At 39.2% G+C, this 20,589-nt stretch overlaps 1 protein-coding gene across 7 annotated transcripts in view; it reads right to left on the minus strand.

The window, feature by feature from the left end:
• Positions 1-241: 241 nt before the first annotated feature.
• Positions 242-20,589, minus strand: part of LOC121510946 (regulating synaptic membrane exocytosis protein 1-like) — a 167,954-nt gene continuing 147,606 nt past the window's right edge. For 5 of the 7 annotated variants that reach the window (XM_041789349.1, XM_041789348.1, XM_041789350.1 and 2 more), the window contains 10 exons: positions 15,966-16,075; positions 15,534-15,652; positions 14,042-14,202; positions 13,708-13,922; positions 9,931-9,963; positions 7,582-7,747; positions 6,296-6,408; positions 5,729-5,830; positions 5,433-5,572; positions 242-2,638 (listed from right to left, as the gene is read on the minus strand). In XM_041789349.1, the coding sequence (XP_041645283.1) occupies positions 2,420-2,638; positions 5,433-5,572; positions 5,729-5,830; positions 6,296-6,408; positions 7,582-7,747; positions 9,931-9,963; positions 13,708-13,922; positions 14,042-14,202; positions 15,534-15,652; positions 15,966-16,075 (1,378 nt within the window). In that variant the 3' untranslated portion in view covers positions 242-2,419. The remainder of the gene's footprint in view (positions 2,639-5,432; positions 5,573-5,728; positions 5,831-6,295; positions 6,409-7,581; positions 7,748-9,930; positions 9,964-13,707; positions 13,923-14,041; positions 14,203-15,533; positions 15,653-15,965; positions 16,076-20,589) is intronic. The other 2 variants (XM_041789354.1, XM_041789351.1) reach the window with 1 other exon arrangement.

A 20,589-nucleotide genomic window follows, 5' to 3' on the forward strand; every position in this document is an offset into this window, starting at 1 on the left:
TATGAGAAAATAATCAACATTTCTGACAGCACTATTATTTGCATGTTGTATAGTTATGTGTTACTGTCTGCATCAGTTCAAACATTGTCTCATTTGAAGTGCAATAAAGACTCTGAAGGCACCTGCACCACAATAACTTGAGACCACTCTGTTCGAAAAAGCCATCATCTTCTTCCACACAGTCTTTTATTTGTAAATAATAAAAATGAACTCTTGAATATAAAACATACACATCAGTAGAGCCACATCTGTTATACAAACAAGAACTGTTGCAGTGAATACTTAGTCTTTCGTCTAAAATTGTGGTTTGGGAGTGGGGAGCCATGGGCTGTAAACAATCAGTATTCCTGGAGTAATACTGACAAAGGAAAGGGCAGTCGGCCACACCGCCAAGGGTTTCAACAGAAACATCCGCAAAATATGTCTGCAAAATTAGATTTCTTATTGGCTTTAGAAGTCCAGTCCAAACCAATATAATCATAAAGGGGAGAGGGGATTTAAGGAGAAGAAAGTAAACTTTGTTCCAATTGGTTCTACTTGTGTTTGTTTCTGCAATCAGGACAAAAATAAAGGCCTATAAGCGCCCCCTTGTGGCTCAGGGCCGCTCAGCGGCTCGAGCACATCCACAGGACGCAAATTCCCTTCTACGAGACCAGGAATGTTTGTGTGTCAGCAATGTTTAGATTTGTTCGTAACTTAAGTTCAAGCCTCTCATCCTGGTTTGTATGTACAAGGTGTGCATGTGTGCGTGTCGGTGACGGTGTACAGTCAGATACACTCTTTTTATATTCATATATCTATATCTTTATAATTTCTGTCAAACTCATAATGATACTTCATATACATTTAGCTGTTATACACACATTCTCTATCTCTGTCTCTAGCCCCAACTGTGTTAAACTACAGTTTAGACACCAACACCCGCAGATACGCCAGGGGCTGAGTATGCTCAGTACTACAGAACAGCACTGTTGTTCAGAGGGTTCAAAGAAAAAAACAAAGACTTTTTTCTTTTTCGGAGACTTCCTAATATGTATATTTAGACCCAGAGTGATAGGCGTGGCCTGGGTGGAGTTGTCCCCCCCTATTGGTCCGCTCCTGTTAGGGGGCGGGGATGGCTTGGCTTTTCTCTGTTTGTATTCATATTCAGTACGAGCAAACTGTACAAGAACATGCAACATACAAGCTGGCCTAAAAGTATGTGGAACTAACACACATAGTCTAGTCTTTTTTTCTGTTTATGTTTTTTTGAGAATTGTTCGTTAATTTGTCTCGTCTTCTATTTTACAAAAAAGTAGAGAACAAAACAAAAAACGAAACAAACAGAACAAAATAAACGTGCATGCAGCTTGGGGGCCGATCCGGGGCGTCCCCGAGTCATGCTGCTCCCTCCTACAGGGGGAGTTAGAGGGGTGAGGAAGGGGAGGAGACCGGGGATGGGGTGAGGGTTGGGCTAAGGATGTTCGGGCGAATCTGACCGGACCTTTATGGTCGGCCTTTGGCGCAACATCGCTCGAAAACCAAACATACACATACACAGAGGGAGTCTGCACCTTATGGTACCATTCTGAACTTTGGGCAAAACAAAGACTGAAAAGAATAAAGCAAAAAAAAAATAAATAAATAAAACCAAATCATCATTGGCCTCTGTTTTCTCTGATCTTTGTTTAGACAAAGAGCAAACCTATGTTTGCCTCTGTCTACGAGTCAAGCTTCTCTTGTGCTTGCTTTCATGAATCACAACAAGGCTAAGAATGTGCACGTCCACGTGCAGTCTCCCTTCACCTGAAGAGTTCGCCAAACCACTGCCAATCATTTTCAACAGTGTTATCATGGTAACACCATAAAGACATCAGGTTACTGTAAAGTGATGGTACAGCTGTAGGAAGCTGCCTTCAATGCTACTGACTTACTCACACACTTTCATCACCACTCATCCCTGTGGCCTAGCAGTAAGCTCTGCTCTGATTGGCTGGTGGGCTACTAGTTGGAGGGCTCCACTTTGAACAGGTGCTCTGAAAGGGGCTGCACAGAAATGTCAGGAGAAAAGAAAGACAGAAAAGCATTAGAGGGGACTGAAGGATGCTGGACAGAAAAGTCTCCTGCTGCAGCTCAGAGAAGTAAACAGAGAAAGCAAAGTTTGAAACTGAAAGGCATACGGAGGAGGAAGAGGGAAGGTGTGAGACATGATTGTCAGACTCCAGCTAAGCTTTGATTGGCTAGTTCTGTCTCTCCCTCTCTCTTTCCCACTCTCATTCCCTGTCGCTCCATCTGGCTTTTCATTGGTTGACCGAGGGCTTCTGGTCGTCGTCCTCAGGACGTGATCTGGCCCTCTGCTCAGTTCTGGTCCAGTAGCTTGGTCCATTATTTTGTCATTTCAGGGATATTTGGGGTGGGGGTTGTGGTCACCATTCGGTCACTAGGACCGAACGCCCGGTGGTGGTCCTGAGCTGTCCAATGACGTCTGAGACGCCAGCCGCGTGAGCGGAGCTAATGTAGGGTCCACCAATGAGGATGGTGGAAACAGTTTGTACCAGCCAATCACCGTGCTCGAGAGGTCCAAGTCCTCCAATAGAATCTGTGCTACACCCATGAAACATTTGTGGTCCAATCGTCCATAATCGCCCCAAACTATCACCTGCAGGAGAGAACAGTAGAGGTCAGTTAGTGTAGAAAATATGAATAAGCGGAATAATATAGTAGACATTGAGCTTACATTGACCTGATAGATTTCAAGCTAAACTCAAAGTTGGCAGTTAAGTCAATCCTTTAAAATAATCAATGGAAAGGAGTGTAGAAAGTCAGAGTCAGGTCTCAGGTTCTTCTTGACATGTTTAAGACAAATTTCATTTCACTGAAGACGAGCCCAAGTCAGTGTTCAGTAATATAAAACAAGCTCAAGACCAGTGTGATGATTTGAAACAAGCCAAACTCAGGTAAAAGTTAATCAGACAATCATGTCTTCAAACCAGTACAAGACATATAGGGAAGTCCTGTTCACAGTGCTTTTAAACTAGTTTCAATCAAGTCACATACAAGTCCTGTCAACTATCAAAGTATTTACATACTGTACATATAAGTCTAGAGTCTGGAGTTTGTGGAATTAGTCCTTACAAAGTCCTTTCTATGCATTCTGAGACAGGTTAAAATCAAGCCCTGGGCATAGAGACAAATCTTAGGGTGCTTTCACATTAGGCCCAGTTGTTTCGAACCGCGGCGCGACGCGTTTCCTCCCCCTCCCCCTTTCCCCGCTGACTTGCTTTCACACTAGCAACACTGAACCGTGCCCGGGCCCATCAGTCTGAAACAGCAGGTGGCAGTATGCACGTAGCTGGTTTACAACCCCAACAAGGAGGAGGAAGAAGAAGAAGCTACCATGGCAACCACAGGGGTCATGACCTGAGCGAAGATTGTTTTTGTTTTGACCCGGCAAAAAGTCCATCCTGCAACCATGGATGATTTAAAATCACTTTTTAAGATGCCAGCAACATCACTCTTCGTGCAGCTCAGAGGGTTAAATGGGCTCGCACTGCGCAGATACAGCAGTTTTTGAGGTGACAGGAGGCTTTTATTGCCTTTGCACCTCCTCTCACTGACTCCAACTTGTGTTCATCTGTAAGGTGAGTCACAACAGACCATTTATTGACTGGATCCTGATGATTTCCGCCCTTTCTAGAGGAAAAATGTGAACAAACTGCGGCGCTGTGTGAAGTTTAGCCTTTACGATGACATCATAAAGCTGATACATCGCTCTGTCCCTTATCCGGGTGCAGTTGCATTCACATCTCATCCGAACCGAGCCAGAGTCCACTTGAATCGCGCCCGAGACCACCTCCCCAAGTGGGCCTGGGCCCGGGCCCGGTGCCCAGGCGCAGTTCGTTTGCATTCACACTACCAAAACGAACCGGATTTTGGGCTCAAGTGCACTCGGATCTGGGACCAAGCCCTAATGTTAAAGCACCCTTAGTAAAATCTTGTGAAATGAAAGCTTAGATACAAGTGTCGAAAATGTTGAAATTCAAATTTAAAATCCTCAAAGACAAATTTAGGTTATGTAACAGGAAAATGTCAAGTGATGTCTAAGAGAACAAAGTGAAGTTAAAAGTCATCTCCTTGAGAGAAATACCAAGTAAAATACAACAAGACAAGTTTTAATGAAGTCTTCTGATCAAGTTCAAGTTTTTTCCAAATAATTCATGTCAGACTGGGGATGTTTTCACACCTGAAAGTCGGGACCAAGGTCCAAATAAGGTTATGTATTTTTGTTACATTGTACGTATTTGACATCAGTTGGTTTTGGTTTCACACTGTAATTATTGCAAATGGACTACAGGACTTTACATGACAAACCTACATGATATCATCATCAACTACATGGGTTGGTGTCTCTTTACATTGATTGGTTAGTTGGCCAGTGGGTATCTAACACCAGCACGTTGAATATTGTGCGTAGCTTATATGTTGTAAATTATTAATGAAAAAATTATTTCCACCATCATATCATTGTTGATTTACTACTACCAACAGTGCCAACTTGGGGAGCAATACATATGGCTAGCCTGAGTCCACCTCATGAACTTCCTCATTAGATAACAACTTTATCATTGTAGACAGGAAAGGAAAAGGCAGCATGCTATCCTGTGAGCCATGGCAACGCTGACTCAGGAGAGGAGGCGATTGGAAGCACTGCTTTTTCAGAGTATCGCACTCCTTCAGACAGTGCTGCTGCAGTTCTTTAATCGTTTTTATTTATACCTTCAGTTAGCACTACTCATCTGTCCTCTCGTATTCTCTCAGAAAACAGTTGGAAAGGTTCCAGGTTTCTATGTGTTTTTTTTTCCAATGCCAATTAGAAATTTGGTCTCCTCTTTTCCCCATTTGCTTCCGGTTCTCATGCTGTAATTTCTTGTCAATGATATAAAGGTCCAAACCTTTCAAAATAATACTTTCACAATGGGCATGAACCAGACTATGTTTCAGTTTGTTTCAGTCCAAGGCCACCTCTTTTTGTTGGACCAAAGTCCAGCTGTTGGGTCTGGACCATAGTCCAGGGGAGCTTTAATATCTGCCATTTAGGTTCAGACCAAACTGAAAAGTCTTGACCAAACAACATAGGTGTGAAAGCACCTTGAAATAATAAGTAAATAAGTTACTTCAGCATTGCAGACAACTCAGTCAAGTTTAAAGATAGTTAGGGTAAAGTCGAGGGAGATTCGGAAATTCATCATATTGGAAAAACTTGACCTTAAAGCTTTTCTTAGTGCTCATACATGTTTAAAATAAGTCATTTTAGTATTATTTGACCTATTTCTATTGATATTCATGGTACAAAGTGGGCAATGGATTTCCATGTGGTAAGTTTACATTTTTTATTTAAGTTTATGAAGTTTTTTCCCTCTCACATGTATTAACACACACAAATTGTACATTACCTGAAGCACCTTGCCCTGCGGACTCTCATCAAAGAGCAGGTGCTGCTGGTAGAGCGGCTCCAGGGTCTTTCGAGCAATCTTGGTTTTCTTTTTGGCTTTACATGTTCCATTATCCAGCAGGTACACCTTGACATAGGGAGCTGAAGAGGGAGGGAGGGGTTAGGAGGGAGCAACAGAAGGAAAAAAGGATAGAGTAAGAAGAAGAAGAAGAACTTTGTTGGGTGGTGCCTATGTCTGAGGTGGATGTTTTTTTCGTTTTAAGAGATCCCTATTTAAGGTTTGATGATGTGAGTTACCTGGGAGGGATTTGGAGCCTGGTTTGGGGGTAAGGCCTCGTGCCCTGATCACCTCCACCTCCAGCTGGCCTTTCTTGTCCATCAAACCAATCTGAACATCACCTATATGTCAGAAAAAGACAGGTAAATATAAAAATAAACCACATTCAGACAAGCTTTGTTCAAAATATCAGAAAGAAAATTATTTTTTATCCTGATTTCAGTGTGTAAAATTTAAGTTTTTCACTTTCTCATGCTAATAAAGCAGCACAATGAGGATGCTAATGTGAATGTACTGAGAACTACTATGACGATTTTTAATTTGTAAACTGAGAGGTACATCGTGGCTATGACACTCTTGAGAAAGATAACTGTAATCTCAACAAGGTTTTCCTGGTTTTCTAAAGGTCAAATAAATAAAACAGAAATAAACATGGTTTACCATATCTTTTGCATCATTAAAATATAAAGTATGCTCTATTTTAACATGCAGTAACAAAATAGAACCTTTTATATGTAGTTTCATTTAGTATTATGAATATAGAAATCTGGTGTATATAGAGAAGATTTGGCATAGCCATGACTTACCCATTGCAGGTGTTGCCAGTGTTTGTCTGCCGACCAGCTGACCGGGGCCTAAACCATCCAGGAAGTCACTGAACTGACTATCAGCACCTAACCGCATACCTGAGAAGATCAAACTGACACACAGATATTCACACAATTATTCATCAGTTCTTCTGTGTTTGCTGAAATCTTATGAACTGTAGTAGTATGAACTCAAAAACAAACATATTCTACCTAATTTGCAGGAAATGAGCTAAAGGAAGACAAATCATTACGCACATAAAGTCAAACTGTTTGAGTTATGAGCACTTAATGGCACAGACATGCAGCTTGAAAAATGCAGTTTTAAAAAGAAATCCAAAGCTCCTGCAACCTTTAGGATGTAAATATAATATAAATGCTGCAAGTCTCAAGCGACACAGTGTAAAACAAACTTAATGTTAAAGTTAAAAAAATGCAATTTCAATCTTGTACAAAAGTACTTGATTTGTTTGATTTATGTCACCTAGCTTATCAATGAGAAATTGCAGTCAATTTTTCTGAAAACTCAGCCCAATTTATTTGATGAAAAATGTTACAGTTTTGACTTTAGATGGCACAAAATGTGGCGAAACAAAATAAACATGATTGAAGAGCCTATCTTTACAGATGCTTTTCAAAGGGCATTTAGTGTGCAATCCTTAAATTTGACTCAGTTTTACTGTGATGACATGAATTTTGGCAGTTTAACAGAGATCTCCCGAAATTTATATTAAAAAAAAAAGGAAAACCAGATATTTCATCTTGAGATAATGTGATAGATAAGTCAAGATTCTGAGAGAAAAATTCTATTTTTATTTCAGCAAAACTAAGTTAAAAAAAAAAAAAAAAAAAAAAAATATATATATATATATATATATATATATATATATATATTTATATTTTCTATGGTGTCTGTATATCACATTTTTTGCCATTACTTTTTCAAGGCTGACATTTACACCTCACAAAATAAAGCTCAACAATCCTGGCCAATTCTGGCCAACCAGTTGAGAACAACTTACCTAGCATTAATTAGCATCTCACTGGCCTGTTTTTACTGATTTTCTGCATTTTTTGACAACAATGCATCTCAAACAAAGATGATAGCAGAGGCTGCTATGTGATCAGTATTAGCTAATCACATTCAAATACTGCTAATTCAGCAGAAACCTGAGGAGAAACCCTGGAAAAGTTGGCCTGTTGACAGGTATGCTAAATTTTGTACCCAAAGAAAGAACAGCAAACACAAAATGCACATGCATGTCTGTCCTTGAATGTGTACGTACTTCCCCTCAGAGCTGTAGCTGTTCATGCTGCCATCAGTCGACTCTCTGCTAGCCTGCCGGTTCATGCCTGACCCTCCCCGCGGGTACTCCACGGCCATGCCCGTCTCTACGCTCCTCTGGATGCTGCTGCTGCCACCCTTGCCCGCCTTCTTTCCTGCTGTCGCCTCTGTGGAAAACATGGGAGAGAGGATTAAAACAGTTACTGTGTTCTTGATGTTTTGACCAAGTTTGGTCAGTAGGTATCAGGGTCTCATGTCATTCATGCCCAAAACTAAAGCTGGATTGGGATTTGCACAGAAAAATGAAAGACTAGTGCAGTAATAATAACTGAAACAGTCCCTTCAGAGTCATTTTTTTAGAAGCAGATCAAGTAGTGACTCCAACAAGCCTGATCATGAGCTTTATTAATACACAGGCCATCTCATGCAAATTATAATCCAGGGTGACCTCACCAGCATCTCAAAGCACAACTTCTACGCACGATGAAAGACACAGGAATTTTCTGGACACTAAAAAAAGGTTTAACATTGGAAATCACAATCAGTTTAAGAAAATAGAAAGGTTCTCTAATTTATGTGATGAGGTCACTGCAGGAATGTTGCTGTGCTTCAGCCACTCTATCCCAGTCTTAAATATTTTGCAGAAATATCAAAAATAAAATTGCAAAGGGAAAATTCAGAGGATCATCAAGTGCACATACAAGCTTAAGAAATAGTTCAGAACTTTTTAAAAGCCTGCTGTTTGATCACAAACACATGATCATTGTTTTGGGTGATGCCTTGAGGAAGCAGATTCAATTCCTTGAGATTAGCGAACCAAAGTAGTGATGATTAAAGGCTGATCCAGCATGTTTGTTTGACTCAGTCAGGCTTTTAGGTAGAACTGAAGCAGCTTTAGAACACAAAGGTGACAGAAGAAGGTGGCGTAAGGAAGCGTGCTGGAAACAGAGCTCAGGAAGGGCAGGAGGTGCAAGCTTGTCTGACAGTGCTATCATTCCTCTCTCTGGCTCCTTGGTTAGCTACGTTTTACTTTATCTACATCTCTTCAAACTTTCTGTGTATTGTGATGCTTGAATAATGAACATATTCTAATAAACTTCTCAAAACATCAAATAAGTTACATCTCAGAGTTTGTTCTTATTTTCTCTGAACATATAGTCTATAAAACTTTTTAATATTATGGATGTGAATTCTTGAACATAAGTTTTAGCCTTATTGTTGATGTTCCAATACCAATAGGTCATATGGACCTAGATAAAGAAGACAGCAAAAGCTGCATTGGCTGCAACGTAATCCTTAGAAAGAGGTGCATTTTAATGAAACATCTCAAGTGTAAGTACTTTTTTGACACTGACAGGTCATGTTGGTATTCTAAATGTTTAATATTACAGAAACTTATCTAAACCAGACCTTTGTAGTGGCAGTAGAGGGCAGCAAAATTATCTATGGTTATCTATGGTTATTTAAGATCATGTTCTACCTCTTTGGGAATCCTTTCTGTATTAGTATCCCACAATGAAATAATAACATATTAGTATCAGATCTGCCACTTATAGAGGGACTCAGGCTGGAGATATACTTGCTGTTTCTCTTTGCATTCATGCCCATCTATGACATGAACCTAATTGTAAATGTACTTGCCTAGACACAACATGACTTACTGGAGGACAACACTAGAGGGCACACAAGAGAGCTCAGAATGTAAACTACAAACATGAAGAAGACACCCAAGGAGGTTACTATCGTTAAAGCTGTAGTAAGCTATTCATCTTTAGTGTCGTATGCCCACAAAAACAACACAACCCGTCAGGGTCTTGTTATTGAAGCCATCTAGAAGAAAAACGCACTTCTGCAACGCCTCCTCATGCTGCACTCTCACTTGAGGAAAAGCAGCAAGGGACGATTCTCCAGCCAATGAGGAGGCTAGTACTCGCAGCCAATAATGGCTCAGGATGCAGGGAGCATTCCTATTGGAAATTGAATTTTAAAACAGAATTCACCTGTTGCTGATTTGACAAGCACAAACTTGATTATTCCAATGGCAAATAATAATAAATAGCAAGTATATCACCTTACTTTAATTTACCCCTAAATATTATGTTGCAGATGTTGCAGCCAATTCTAGATCCCTGGATTGAAAAAGTTTATATAAGTAATCTAATTATTTTCTTTCCCTTTTTGACATTTAGATTATATTGGGAATACTATGAATGTAAATCAGAACCTTTATGTCCCCTAGCTGTCTTACTAAGAAGTAATGTAAATGCCACAGTTAACCTTTTTCCCTGTCCTAACAAATCCGTCTTTAAACTGCCTGTCTTTCTGACTGTCTGTCTAGCTATTGCTTTACCTTTCTGTCTGTCCGCCGCCTTACCCGCCGCCTCTGAAATAACACACACAACAACAACAAATCCAATGAACAACATCAAAAGCAACAAATAAACTGGGTACAAAACAAAACATGAGAACAGTTTGTCTTTGTATTGACTGAATAACATCAAATCCATAAAGAAAAGCACAGATGAAGCATTCAACATTTGTTTGATTTAAACCATTTTAGAGAAGAGGTACAGTTCAGCATTTTTAGACCATGTGACTGTCTAGGCAGGGACCCTAACCCTTTAAAACCTACCATTGTGCAAGTCCACCAGGACATATTCTTACATTTTTACATACTGTAATGCAATTTCTGGGAGTATTTTTGTTTGATTTACATCAATATAACCCATATATCCCAAGTTTTGATAATATGTATTGACTTTGTCTTAACTACTACAATAAATTGCTTAAAAGTGCAATAAACCTAAAAAAAAAAAAGGAAAGGAAATTTATTCTGAGTCTGTACATAACTTGCTTTTTGAGATATGGTCAGTTTCGTAACCTGTAAAAAATCCGAGTCAGATAAGTAGTTGGACTCTTCATCTGATGCTGTAATTTGTTCGAAAGCCTCGCGGCAGCTATAAAACCGTTTGGCACAACCAGGTTTTTGCGAATCCATAACTACATATGTGTGGATGCGTGTGATGGATGTCTGGTGTGTGTGGGTTGTGTGTCTGAGTATTTTTGTAAAAAAGTCGGGGTGGAACGAGAGCGAGGGTGAGTATGTGTGCAGGCTAAGTTCTTCAGTGTATTCTGCAGGAAAAACTACAACTCCTGGGAAAATACGCCACTTCCTGTTGTTTGGGGGGGGGGGGGGGGGCCTAGGCTATCAGGTAGGGACACGTAAGAAATGTGACAGGCCATGCCCACAACGTGATAATGTTTATTTCAACGTAGGAAGTGCTGCAAATACCCGTGGTCTCGTTTATAAAGATTTTTGTTATGTGCGCTTTATTGTGTATTTTTACAAACCCATCACTGCAACGAAAAAGTGCTCTGAAACATGGTCAATGTGTGAAATGTTAGTGTAACTCCCCAGATTTTAGATGCAAAAAGAATGATTGATCTTATCTGATTTCAAATCTACCGCCAATCAAAAATGAAAATGCTATTTGTAGCGCCGGTGCTACGCTGGGCTCTATAGGGTTAAAGGTTTACTGGCTTTGCCTCTGAAAATAAAACATTTGCTGTAAATGTAAATGTAGAAAGCTCTGTTGGGTGGTGTACCAGAAAGTGAGAATAAAGAGGTAGGTTTGGTCTGTTGAGCCTAAAGTCAGAGTTTTCACTGCCATGAAGCTGGCTCTTTAAACTTGGCTAGATCACACCTGTATCTGAGACTTAACTCATAACCTGGTTGGGACCAGGCAGTTGAGTGTTGCCAGAAGTATTAGATATTACCTCCACAGGTATACAAATATTATACAGATCTTTAGCTTAAACAATGTGCTACATTTGTAATTTCAGAGCTGTACCGTTAAAGTAACATGGAGGGCTCTGTAAAGTGTATGCCACACATCACAGAGCCCCTTATTTTACTTGATTGTATTTACACGTCAGTAAGGGCACAGCATCTTAAGAAACTAGCTTTTTCTTTAACAAGGAAATATGGATACTAAAATTGATTTATAAGGTATCATCTATGGATGAAGTTCCTGGCTAGTCTATTTAAAAATCATATAAAACTGTTAAAGTTTTAGAGTTGTTCTTTGAGTTTTCATATAAAAAATTTAAAGACCAGCAATTAAAGAAAAGCACAAACAGTTAGTCAGATGGCAAAATAAACTAATTATTTCACAAATAAATTGAAAAGATAAAAAAAATCTCCAATGTGAGAATTTGAATCTGAATCAGCTTTATTGGCAAAGTATGCTTACGCAACGAGGAATTTGACTCAGGTTAACTTTCGGGAATTAAAAATCAAGTATTATTATAACTATATTAAAAATAAAATTCAGAAAAATATAACAATTTAGATTCAAATATGTATAGACTCTTGTTAGTTTTTTTTTTTTTAGTATACTATATACAACTCTGTGTGCCAAGATGGTATGGTTGCAAGGTGTGCAAAGGATGATACTGATAGATACTGGGGTTTAAAAAGACTTTAGTAGAAGTTGAAGTATCAGCTTAAGCTTTTTACTCAAGTAAAATTGTAAACGTACTGGTTTCAAAACTACTTAAAGTATAAAAGTAAAAGTAATGTAAGGGGGAAAAAATGTCACTAAGGACAAAAGTTTATGCCACGCCACAGGAACCTATATTGCACTACCTCACCTCCCCAAAAAACATTTTTCTAAAGGCCATAATGACTATAACGTTATATTACAATATTAATGTTGAAAAATTGGGATGCACCTGTTTCAGCTGCATTTATGCCCATTGAAAATGAATGCATTTTAGTACAATGCAAATACATTCAAGTACCACATACAGTATGTGTACTGCCAACCTCCTCGCTGGTGCTTGGTTGGGACATTTCGCTTGAGTTCTCTTGAATCTCTGCCATGGACATCTTCCTACTAGGCTACATACATCTGCTATTTCCTTGCTGGAGTGTGACGTGATTTGTGTCGTGCACATGTGCGATGGTTTGGAATGGTATTATGTTTATACTTCTCATCCAACCACAATCAAATTCACTCTATCCAGATGACGCTATCTGATTTATCTGGATAGGTTTTTGGGTTCTTTATTTGTGGTTTTTTTGAACGATGACAAGCCAGAATGAAAACAAGCTGAAATAGGAGTAACGAGGTTATTTTTAAAATGTAAGGAGTAGAAAGTACAGATAACTGCTTGAAAATGCAAGGAGTAGAAGTAAAAAGTCGTCTGAAAAATAATTACTCCAGTAAAGTATAGATACCCAAAATTTCTACTTAAGTAAGGTAACAAAGTATTTGTACATAGTTACACACATCTTGAGATTTCACAGTTTTTACATTTCCAATTTCATAAAAAAAGATAATACTTGCCTTTGATTTCATCCTAATTGGCATCTTTTTGAAAATAAAATATGCACAGGACTCATTTTTATAACACACTACAACTGCCAATAGTTACTTAATAGTATTGTGCAAGGATATGCATTATTATTAAATTTGAAATTTGTTCTTATCTCTAAATTAAAAAGAATAAATTTGTTTTAATTTATTCTTTTTAAACCCCGCCCCCATTATAAATATTACAATTATATTCATTACAACACCCCTTTTTTAGTTTTTTTGAAAGGACTGAAGACATATTGCACCATGATGATATTATTAAGATCTCTGATACTATGACGGTTGCAATTTCTTCAAGAAAAATCTATCCCCCAGATGATTTTTTTATTCTCTTTCCAGTGGTTCACAGTAGAATTCCTCAAATTGGTGTCCCCTTGTGGTTTTACAGTAGAAACATAGTGGGCCTAAGTGCCAAAAAGATCACACATTCAGTTTTTGATATCTAGCCCTGTAATGTGCAATGAATTTAAGCATTTTTTTCAAGAGGAGGGTTCCTGTAAGAGGCTGATATTGAAGACTCGATAACATCAGATGCTCAAAATCTCCACAGTAACAAATCTTATTTAAAGTGATTTTAAAAAATGTCTTTTATAACTGTGGTGTTGATTCCCAAATTAATGATAATGCAAAGTTTAGAGCATTCTGAGTTAAGTTGTTTGATTCCTGTATATGTAGATACTTTATAAAAATGTTTCTTTCTCTGTGAATTAGTGAGACGATTGAGTCCTTCAGGACTGTTCGCTGACCTGTCTGGCTGAGTTGCGAGGTACTCCGGCTGCGTCTGGATGGAAGGATGGCTACAACACGTTGGCTGAGGCTCGAGCGCCGCTTCTTAATCCCACTTCCCAGGCTACCCAGGGCCGTGTCTGATTGGCTACCATCGGCGTGCTCCATGCCGTAGATCTCGCCACTCACACTAGTGCTCTTCATCATGTGGCGGCCTGTTGCACGCATGGCCCTGCTGTGGTCACAGTTTATGACATCAGTTACATAATGGCAGAGAAAAAGTTCATTTAATTCCTTTAAATAAAAATGAGAAAGAGAACATGAATGTGGAAGTGAGTGAGGATGTTTGAGTACCTGAAGCGTCCCCGGGGTCTCTCTGACTGGATGGACATGTAGCTGGTGCTACTGATGCGAGAGGCACTGCTGGTACGAGAGATGGCTGACACGTCGCTGACATCACTGTCTGAGGACTTATGGGAAACATTTTCACTGCTCCGCCTCTGGTCCTTGTAGAGCTGCAGAAAACAAGCAGATGTTGCAGTTAGATATTATTGCAAGAAACTATACACTTTATGTTTTTGCTCTTTGTGGAATGGTATCATACCACATTACCACCAAAATTACCTGACACATTAAAGGCTTGGCCAAGTGCTACAACCTTCTTTCTACCCCAAAGCTAACCTGGGATGCAATATTTAGCTCATTTCTGTGCATAACCTCAGAGAGAGAGTCTTTTGTATGTTTCTGTGTGTCCAGTAAGGTTGTAGCTTTTAACTAAATCTGTGTGGTACTAAATGTATTTCTCTCCTGCTGAGCTGTGTTAAGCTGATAGAGAAGACACTTTTTTTTCCTAACATGGCTTTTATAATAAAAACATTCAAACTTAAAATGGCTTTGAGATCAGGTGACAGAAGATCTGAAGTTCACCTGATTAGTGTGCAGTGTTTTACAATGATGCTGCTTGTAATAATGACTGAAAGACTGAGACTGCAGATACTGGTGGTCAAAATGAGATTCCCCCAGAGGGTGGCTGAGCTCAGCCTTAAAGATAGCATGAGGTGCTTGGACATTTGGGGGGATTTAAGAGTAGGTCTGCTGCTCCTTCACCTCAAAAAGAGTCTGTTTAAGAATCTGAACTTATGACAGAACAAAAGATGTGAAGAAAAAAAAGACAGAGACAAAGCCTTCAAAATAAAAGTATTCCAAAGACTTTTTGCCACATACTTTTTTCCAGGCTCACATCCATGGCCCACTGTAAGGTCCCAACCAACCAGCTGAGAAATAATGGTCTATAGTACTCCCTAGTGAGAGGAGAATGACTGAGTATGTGATTTTGGACAAAACCTTTGCCTCACTTAGTTGTATTTCTTTGTGTTTTCATCCATATCACTGTATCACTTCTACCTTTGGACGAATAAATGAGCGTTTGCAGATGATAATATGTAGTCAGAAGGGGGAGAGTGTAATGCATCATCAAGACTGCAGAGTCACTATGTACACAAGAAAAGTAAACTGCATGCAGACGTGTGAAAGTCAGGATAGTCCCATTAATCAGCCACTTTTCCTTAAGTAAAGAGTTTGACACCAGCAGTGGTGAATTATATACACTTCTGTATTTGAGTTGGAACCAGCTCATTTTATTGAGTGGTCTTCCCCATTACTGTAACATAATTTATTACTTTCTTAGACAGTAAATGCAATTCACTGTGATGCACTTCAGCAGCATTAGGGCTCCTACGCTCTGGCTGAAACCCTTACTGTCCCCCCTCCTCCTTCAGCTCCTGATGACTTTGTGAGGGGGAAACCTCAAACTAAATTAAGCCGATGAAAAATAGTTGGGACTCACCTCCCGTTTGTTCTTAAGGGTTCGGTCCAGGTCCTGTTGGCTGGAAGTGGAGGCAGCTGACGCTCGGTTGGAATGAACCCTCATCTGGAGCTGACGAACACACTCCTCTGCTACCAGGGCTACATAAGCAAAAAGAAGCAACGTAGTCCAAAAAGAGGTCAATAAACTCCCACCTTATCATATACTTCATGGTTAACTGACCCTGTAAACTGGGTTTGCTGGTGAGATAACTATTGACTTTTCATAAGTAACAAGGTTGCATGCTTGTATACGTTGTACTGTATAACCAAATGACTAGGTGGTTATCAAGCACAGCTAGCAGATGGCAAAACTGATGCTGCTGGTAATGGCGACATGCAGCAGCGGTGTATCTGGATGTATGTCTTGACTGTTGGGGCCCCTCTTTAGCCAGAGTCATCCCTGCATGCTTACCTTGTTCTGCGGTGCTGCTCTGAGGGGGAAGCTGTGGGAGTTGTCGTACTCTGCGGGCTGAAGAGGATGTCACTGAGGAGGAAAGAGACGAACCACCTTGGAGGTGGCCCCTAACACAAAGAAAGAAAACAAAAAGACAATGAAGACAGAGAGGGAGAGAAAGAGGGAGAGATGGAAAGTTGAAGAAGAAAAAACAGAAGATGAGAATTGGGGAAAAAAAGGAGAAAATTTAATTCCAGGTGGTTTTGTTCCTCAGTTTAAACTGCAGCACAGGTTACTCTCAAGAGCTGACAGTCCCTGACTTTTTGCTATTAAACAGTTTTATTCCTACAATAGAGTGCTGCAGGGATGACATAGTTTTGTCAGCCAACCCAGAAGATAGCATGGCACAGGTTCCATTGACAAAAATGGACAGGATTTTTCCAGGAGTTTTTGGATTATTGCTTAAAAAAAGCTGTGGCAAAAAAGTTTACAGGATTTTTTTGCTTATTTATGTAAAAAAGCTTCCAACTGTTACAACATTACTTTTTTAGTGTTACCATCATTTGAGTAAGAGTACTGAACACACACTTGAAAAGTGAAAAGTGGACTAGCAGATGAGTTCATATAGGGTATTGAGATCATCTGACAATAAATTTAATAATCAAGACCCTCCATTATTTAAAGAAACTATTGCATCTTCCTTTTTCTAACCTGTTACATCATACTTACATCATTGTGCCAATGGAAAGAAAAAAATCCAACAAGTAAAAGGAAATGTTTGTAGTATTTTTTATAGTAGTGTGCAAATCAGGCTTCTTGAAGCGTTTGACTGAAAGAAAAAACCCCAAACAGATAGCATGAGGAATCTGGATGTAAGGTCTTATTTTTTTAACATGAGAGGCCTAAAATTTGTTATACCCCAATCTAGGCGCAGTGTGGTTAAAGCTAAAAGGTAGAACAGCATATATTTAGGTTTTAAGAAAAGAAAAAAATACAAGCTATAAATGCCCACTTCAGGGTACTCATAGGGTATTACAGTATTACTCCTTATTCTTTATTTTCTGATTTTAATGTGTCAATGATCACTTTACTGTTGCAGCTGATCAGCCATAGCTCAGTTTAAAGGAGTTGTATTAATTTCAATATTTAATTTTCGTAAGTCTGTACGGACTGTAACCTCTTTAATATAAAAATCAAAAACAACAAAATCTAAGAGCTTGTATTTATGCATTTAAGACTAAGCCTTAATTTTGGCTTTGTTGATTTATCAGCTACTGTTACTCGTTAAGACCCCACATACACCCTGTCATATGCTCAGCATGATGATGTTCAATATACATAACAACCTTGGAGGTCCTAGTTAGCAACATGACAGCAAATGCCTTAAGTAAGTCACAAAAAAGATTCAAAACTTACAACTTAGGCTCTCCCAGAAACTCATTCAAAAATCTTACAGACTTTGAGAAGATAAAACCAAACAACTAAAATCCTAATTCATTTCCAAGTTTCATCGCAAGTAACTACTGCAGCACTCTATTTAAGGAGTTTAAACACCCCGATGTAGCAAAAGCTACATAGCTCATAAGTATATCTTATCCAAATATTTACTATAAAAAATGAAGTTGCATTATTAAGTGACAGACAGTGGCATGAGTAAAAAGTCATGGAAACAGCTGTAGTATTTCCGTGAACAATCAGTGGCAACATGTTCTCAGAGTGAAGCAAAGTGAAGCTTGTTTAGGGACTGATGGTGAGGGATCCTGTGGCAGGAAAAAGCAGCAAATAAAGATTTAGATGGTGGAAGAACACACAAAGGAGGTGAAAGGCTGAAAGCATTAATACCACAGTACAGACCCACAAAGAGGCGGATTACTACATATTCCAGTGTTTCCTTACTGCACAGAACAAATTTTTAAGACACAAATATGCATTTTGCAACTGCCTTTTTTTAAGAAAGGAAAAAAAATATCTCAAATCATGTGGTAAAGAAAACAAATTGTGTTCAGTATAATTGCCGTTTTGGTCACTTGCTCACTCAGTAGATTGTCAGATCATTATTCTGAGTGTCTGACAGTGTTGCAGAAAGGATCCAATCCTGAGACAGGATGTTTTTCAGGAGGAACTATCTTGTTTCTGAACCAGATGTTAAGAAGATTCTCCAAGGCTCCTTTGACAGTAGAGACCATGTGAGTTGCTGGTTTATTAATATTACTATTATTATTTGGTGTTTTACATGGTTTATTTAAGTGTTTTTCAAAGTGTCAGTTCCAACCCCAAGGGAGGGGCATTCATAGGAGGGTCTTGGAAATTTGGAGTGAAGCGGGTGCAAGTGAAACAAAATTAAGAATCAACTATTCTTTTAAAAACAATATTTCAGGGCACTGGTTTGACTCAGTGGGTAGAGCAGGCACCAATATACAGAGGCTAAAGGGTTTAACACACTGGTGGCACAGTCTTGGTGCTGTTTGGTGCCTGGTTTTCCCCCAATCCCTCCCCCCATATTTCCTTCTCATTTCACCAAACTTATCCAAATATAGGCAAAAAAGCCCCACAAAATGATATTTCAAAATGTATATTTTGTGTCACCACTCACTAAATGCCAAAATCTATGTGCTCGTTTTCATTGAAAATCTGTCAGTTTTGTAGAAGACGCAATAAATAAATAAAAGGAGAGACAATCAACTAAATAGATGTTTGGTATTGTTAAAACAGAAATGGCAAAAGGTTGCTAAAAAAAATTAAAAATGAAGAACACAATTATTAATAAAAACAAGAAAACACTGGACTTGAATTTGTTTAAGTTTTAAAAATTGCCATTGTAATATACAAAGAATTTACAACAGTTTGCAAGAGGGGAATTGCTGCCAGGCGCTAATGCTATATGCTGTACAATATTTGTGGCGCATGCTAAAACACAGACCACATTGCCAGTGAAGGAAGTGGTGGACCAGCAACTCCCATGTCTTTGCAGCTTCTTTAAATAGAGTTTGTTTGCCTCGAACAGAATGCTTTACAAGCTGTGTCTGGTTGCAGAAGGCTTATTACTTGGTATATCCCTATTTACCTAATATTTTTTAGACAATTCAAGTCTTTTTTTTTTTTTTTTAAATCAACTAAGCACACCATTTCCCATTACATTTCCGAAGCAACCCACCAAAAATTATTTTTTGAACTGTAATTAAGACCAAAAATGTGTATAAAAAAAAAGGCCCCACAAAAATAATTAAGTTAAGTAAAAATAAGCATTCCCTATCCTGAGTGTTTTCCTTCAGAAGTTGCTCAACAAAAGCTGAAACGGACCATAATATTAACACAACCAAAGCACAACACAACACTGACACATCAGCTAGGATATTAAAAAATCCCCCTGGTAAACTTGAGCGCTGACACATGTACATTACATACACAAACACAAGAAAGCAGCAGCATCTGGGTCAGAGAAGAGGCAAAGGCAGGTCACAGAAACACAGATACGAACAGGAAAGACTATGATGGAGTGAGAGCAGCCCTGGTCTTATTCTTTCCATCACAGAATCTATTGGATAAATCTCATTGTTCGAGGGGAATCCCCTTACCAAGGGGCCGCAGCGGGGCCTTCTTTCCTCTGGAGCCCCTTAAGATGGAGGTTGGTTTAATACTGATAAACACACACACACAAATCACAGTCACACAAGTGCCATACAAACCCCAAACCCAGCAACACAGTGTGGGAGACAGCAGCATGCAGGAAGAGGGATGGGGTTGAGGAAAAATGAAAGAGAGAAAAAGCAATAGAACAAAAATAAATGAAAGCTCATCCAAAAGGTGGCAAACTGAACATCAGCAGACATTTTACATGTTAACCTTTGTTTGCCTGATGATTAGCAGTCTTAAGCATACAATGAAGAAGAGAATGCAGAGACTGTGAAAGTGGCTGCAGAAACTCTTAAGATGTGTTCAATCCATATTAAAAGAATATATTATCTTTGCCTAAATCATGTGAGTCTCATTGCTTAATCACCTAAGATATTCAGACATGAGGTGAGTATTCACCCTTCTGATGTGGAATAGATCAGGGAAGAGAGAGTGGCTTGTTTCCAGGACACCAAAAATGTTTTCTTCCTATGGATTGCCTTGTATCTGTTATGGAAGAACCAGAGATGCACAAGGACCAAAGTCCCTCATGTCTGTGTTCACTACCTCCTTTAGGGGTGCACAAAACTGGATGAATTTCACCATTTTCTTAAGTAACTGGGTCTAAATGATGGCTGTGTTCAGTGCTACTTGAAGCTAACCAGGACAGAGTTTGATGACCTGTCAGCTAGGATCAGTGCCAGGGCTTTTTGGATGGACACCAACGACAAACATTCCTGGCAACTGCACAGCGGCTGTCCATCTAGCACCAGTGAGAGACAGTTTCTCTGGACCCAGCAAGTTACAAGTGAGCTTGCTCTGCAAGACATACTGTACTCTACATCAGCTTGAGCCTGAACACACAAATACAGAAAGCCTGTAGCTGGTGTCCATCTGAGAAATTCCTCATCTCTTCCAGATCAGAAGGGCAAATATGGGCTCAGTGTGGGGGGTCTGCTGTCTTTTGGAAGGTAGGCAGTTCAGTCTCAGCCCCTGCAGTCCAAATGTTCAAGTGTGTTTGAACAAGATA

Source organism: Cheilinus undulatus, linkage group 6 (assembly GCF_018320785.1).
Source record: "Cheilinus undulatus linkage group 6, ASM1832078v1, whole genome shotgun sequence".
NCBI lineage: Eukaryota > Metazoa > Chordata > Actinopteri > Labriformes > Labridae > Cheilinus > Cheilinus undulatus.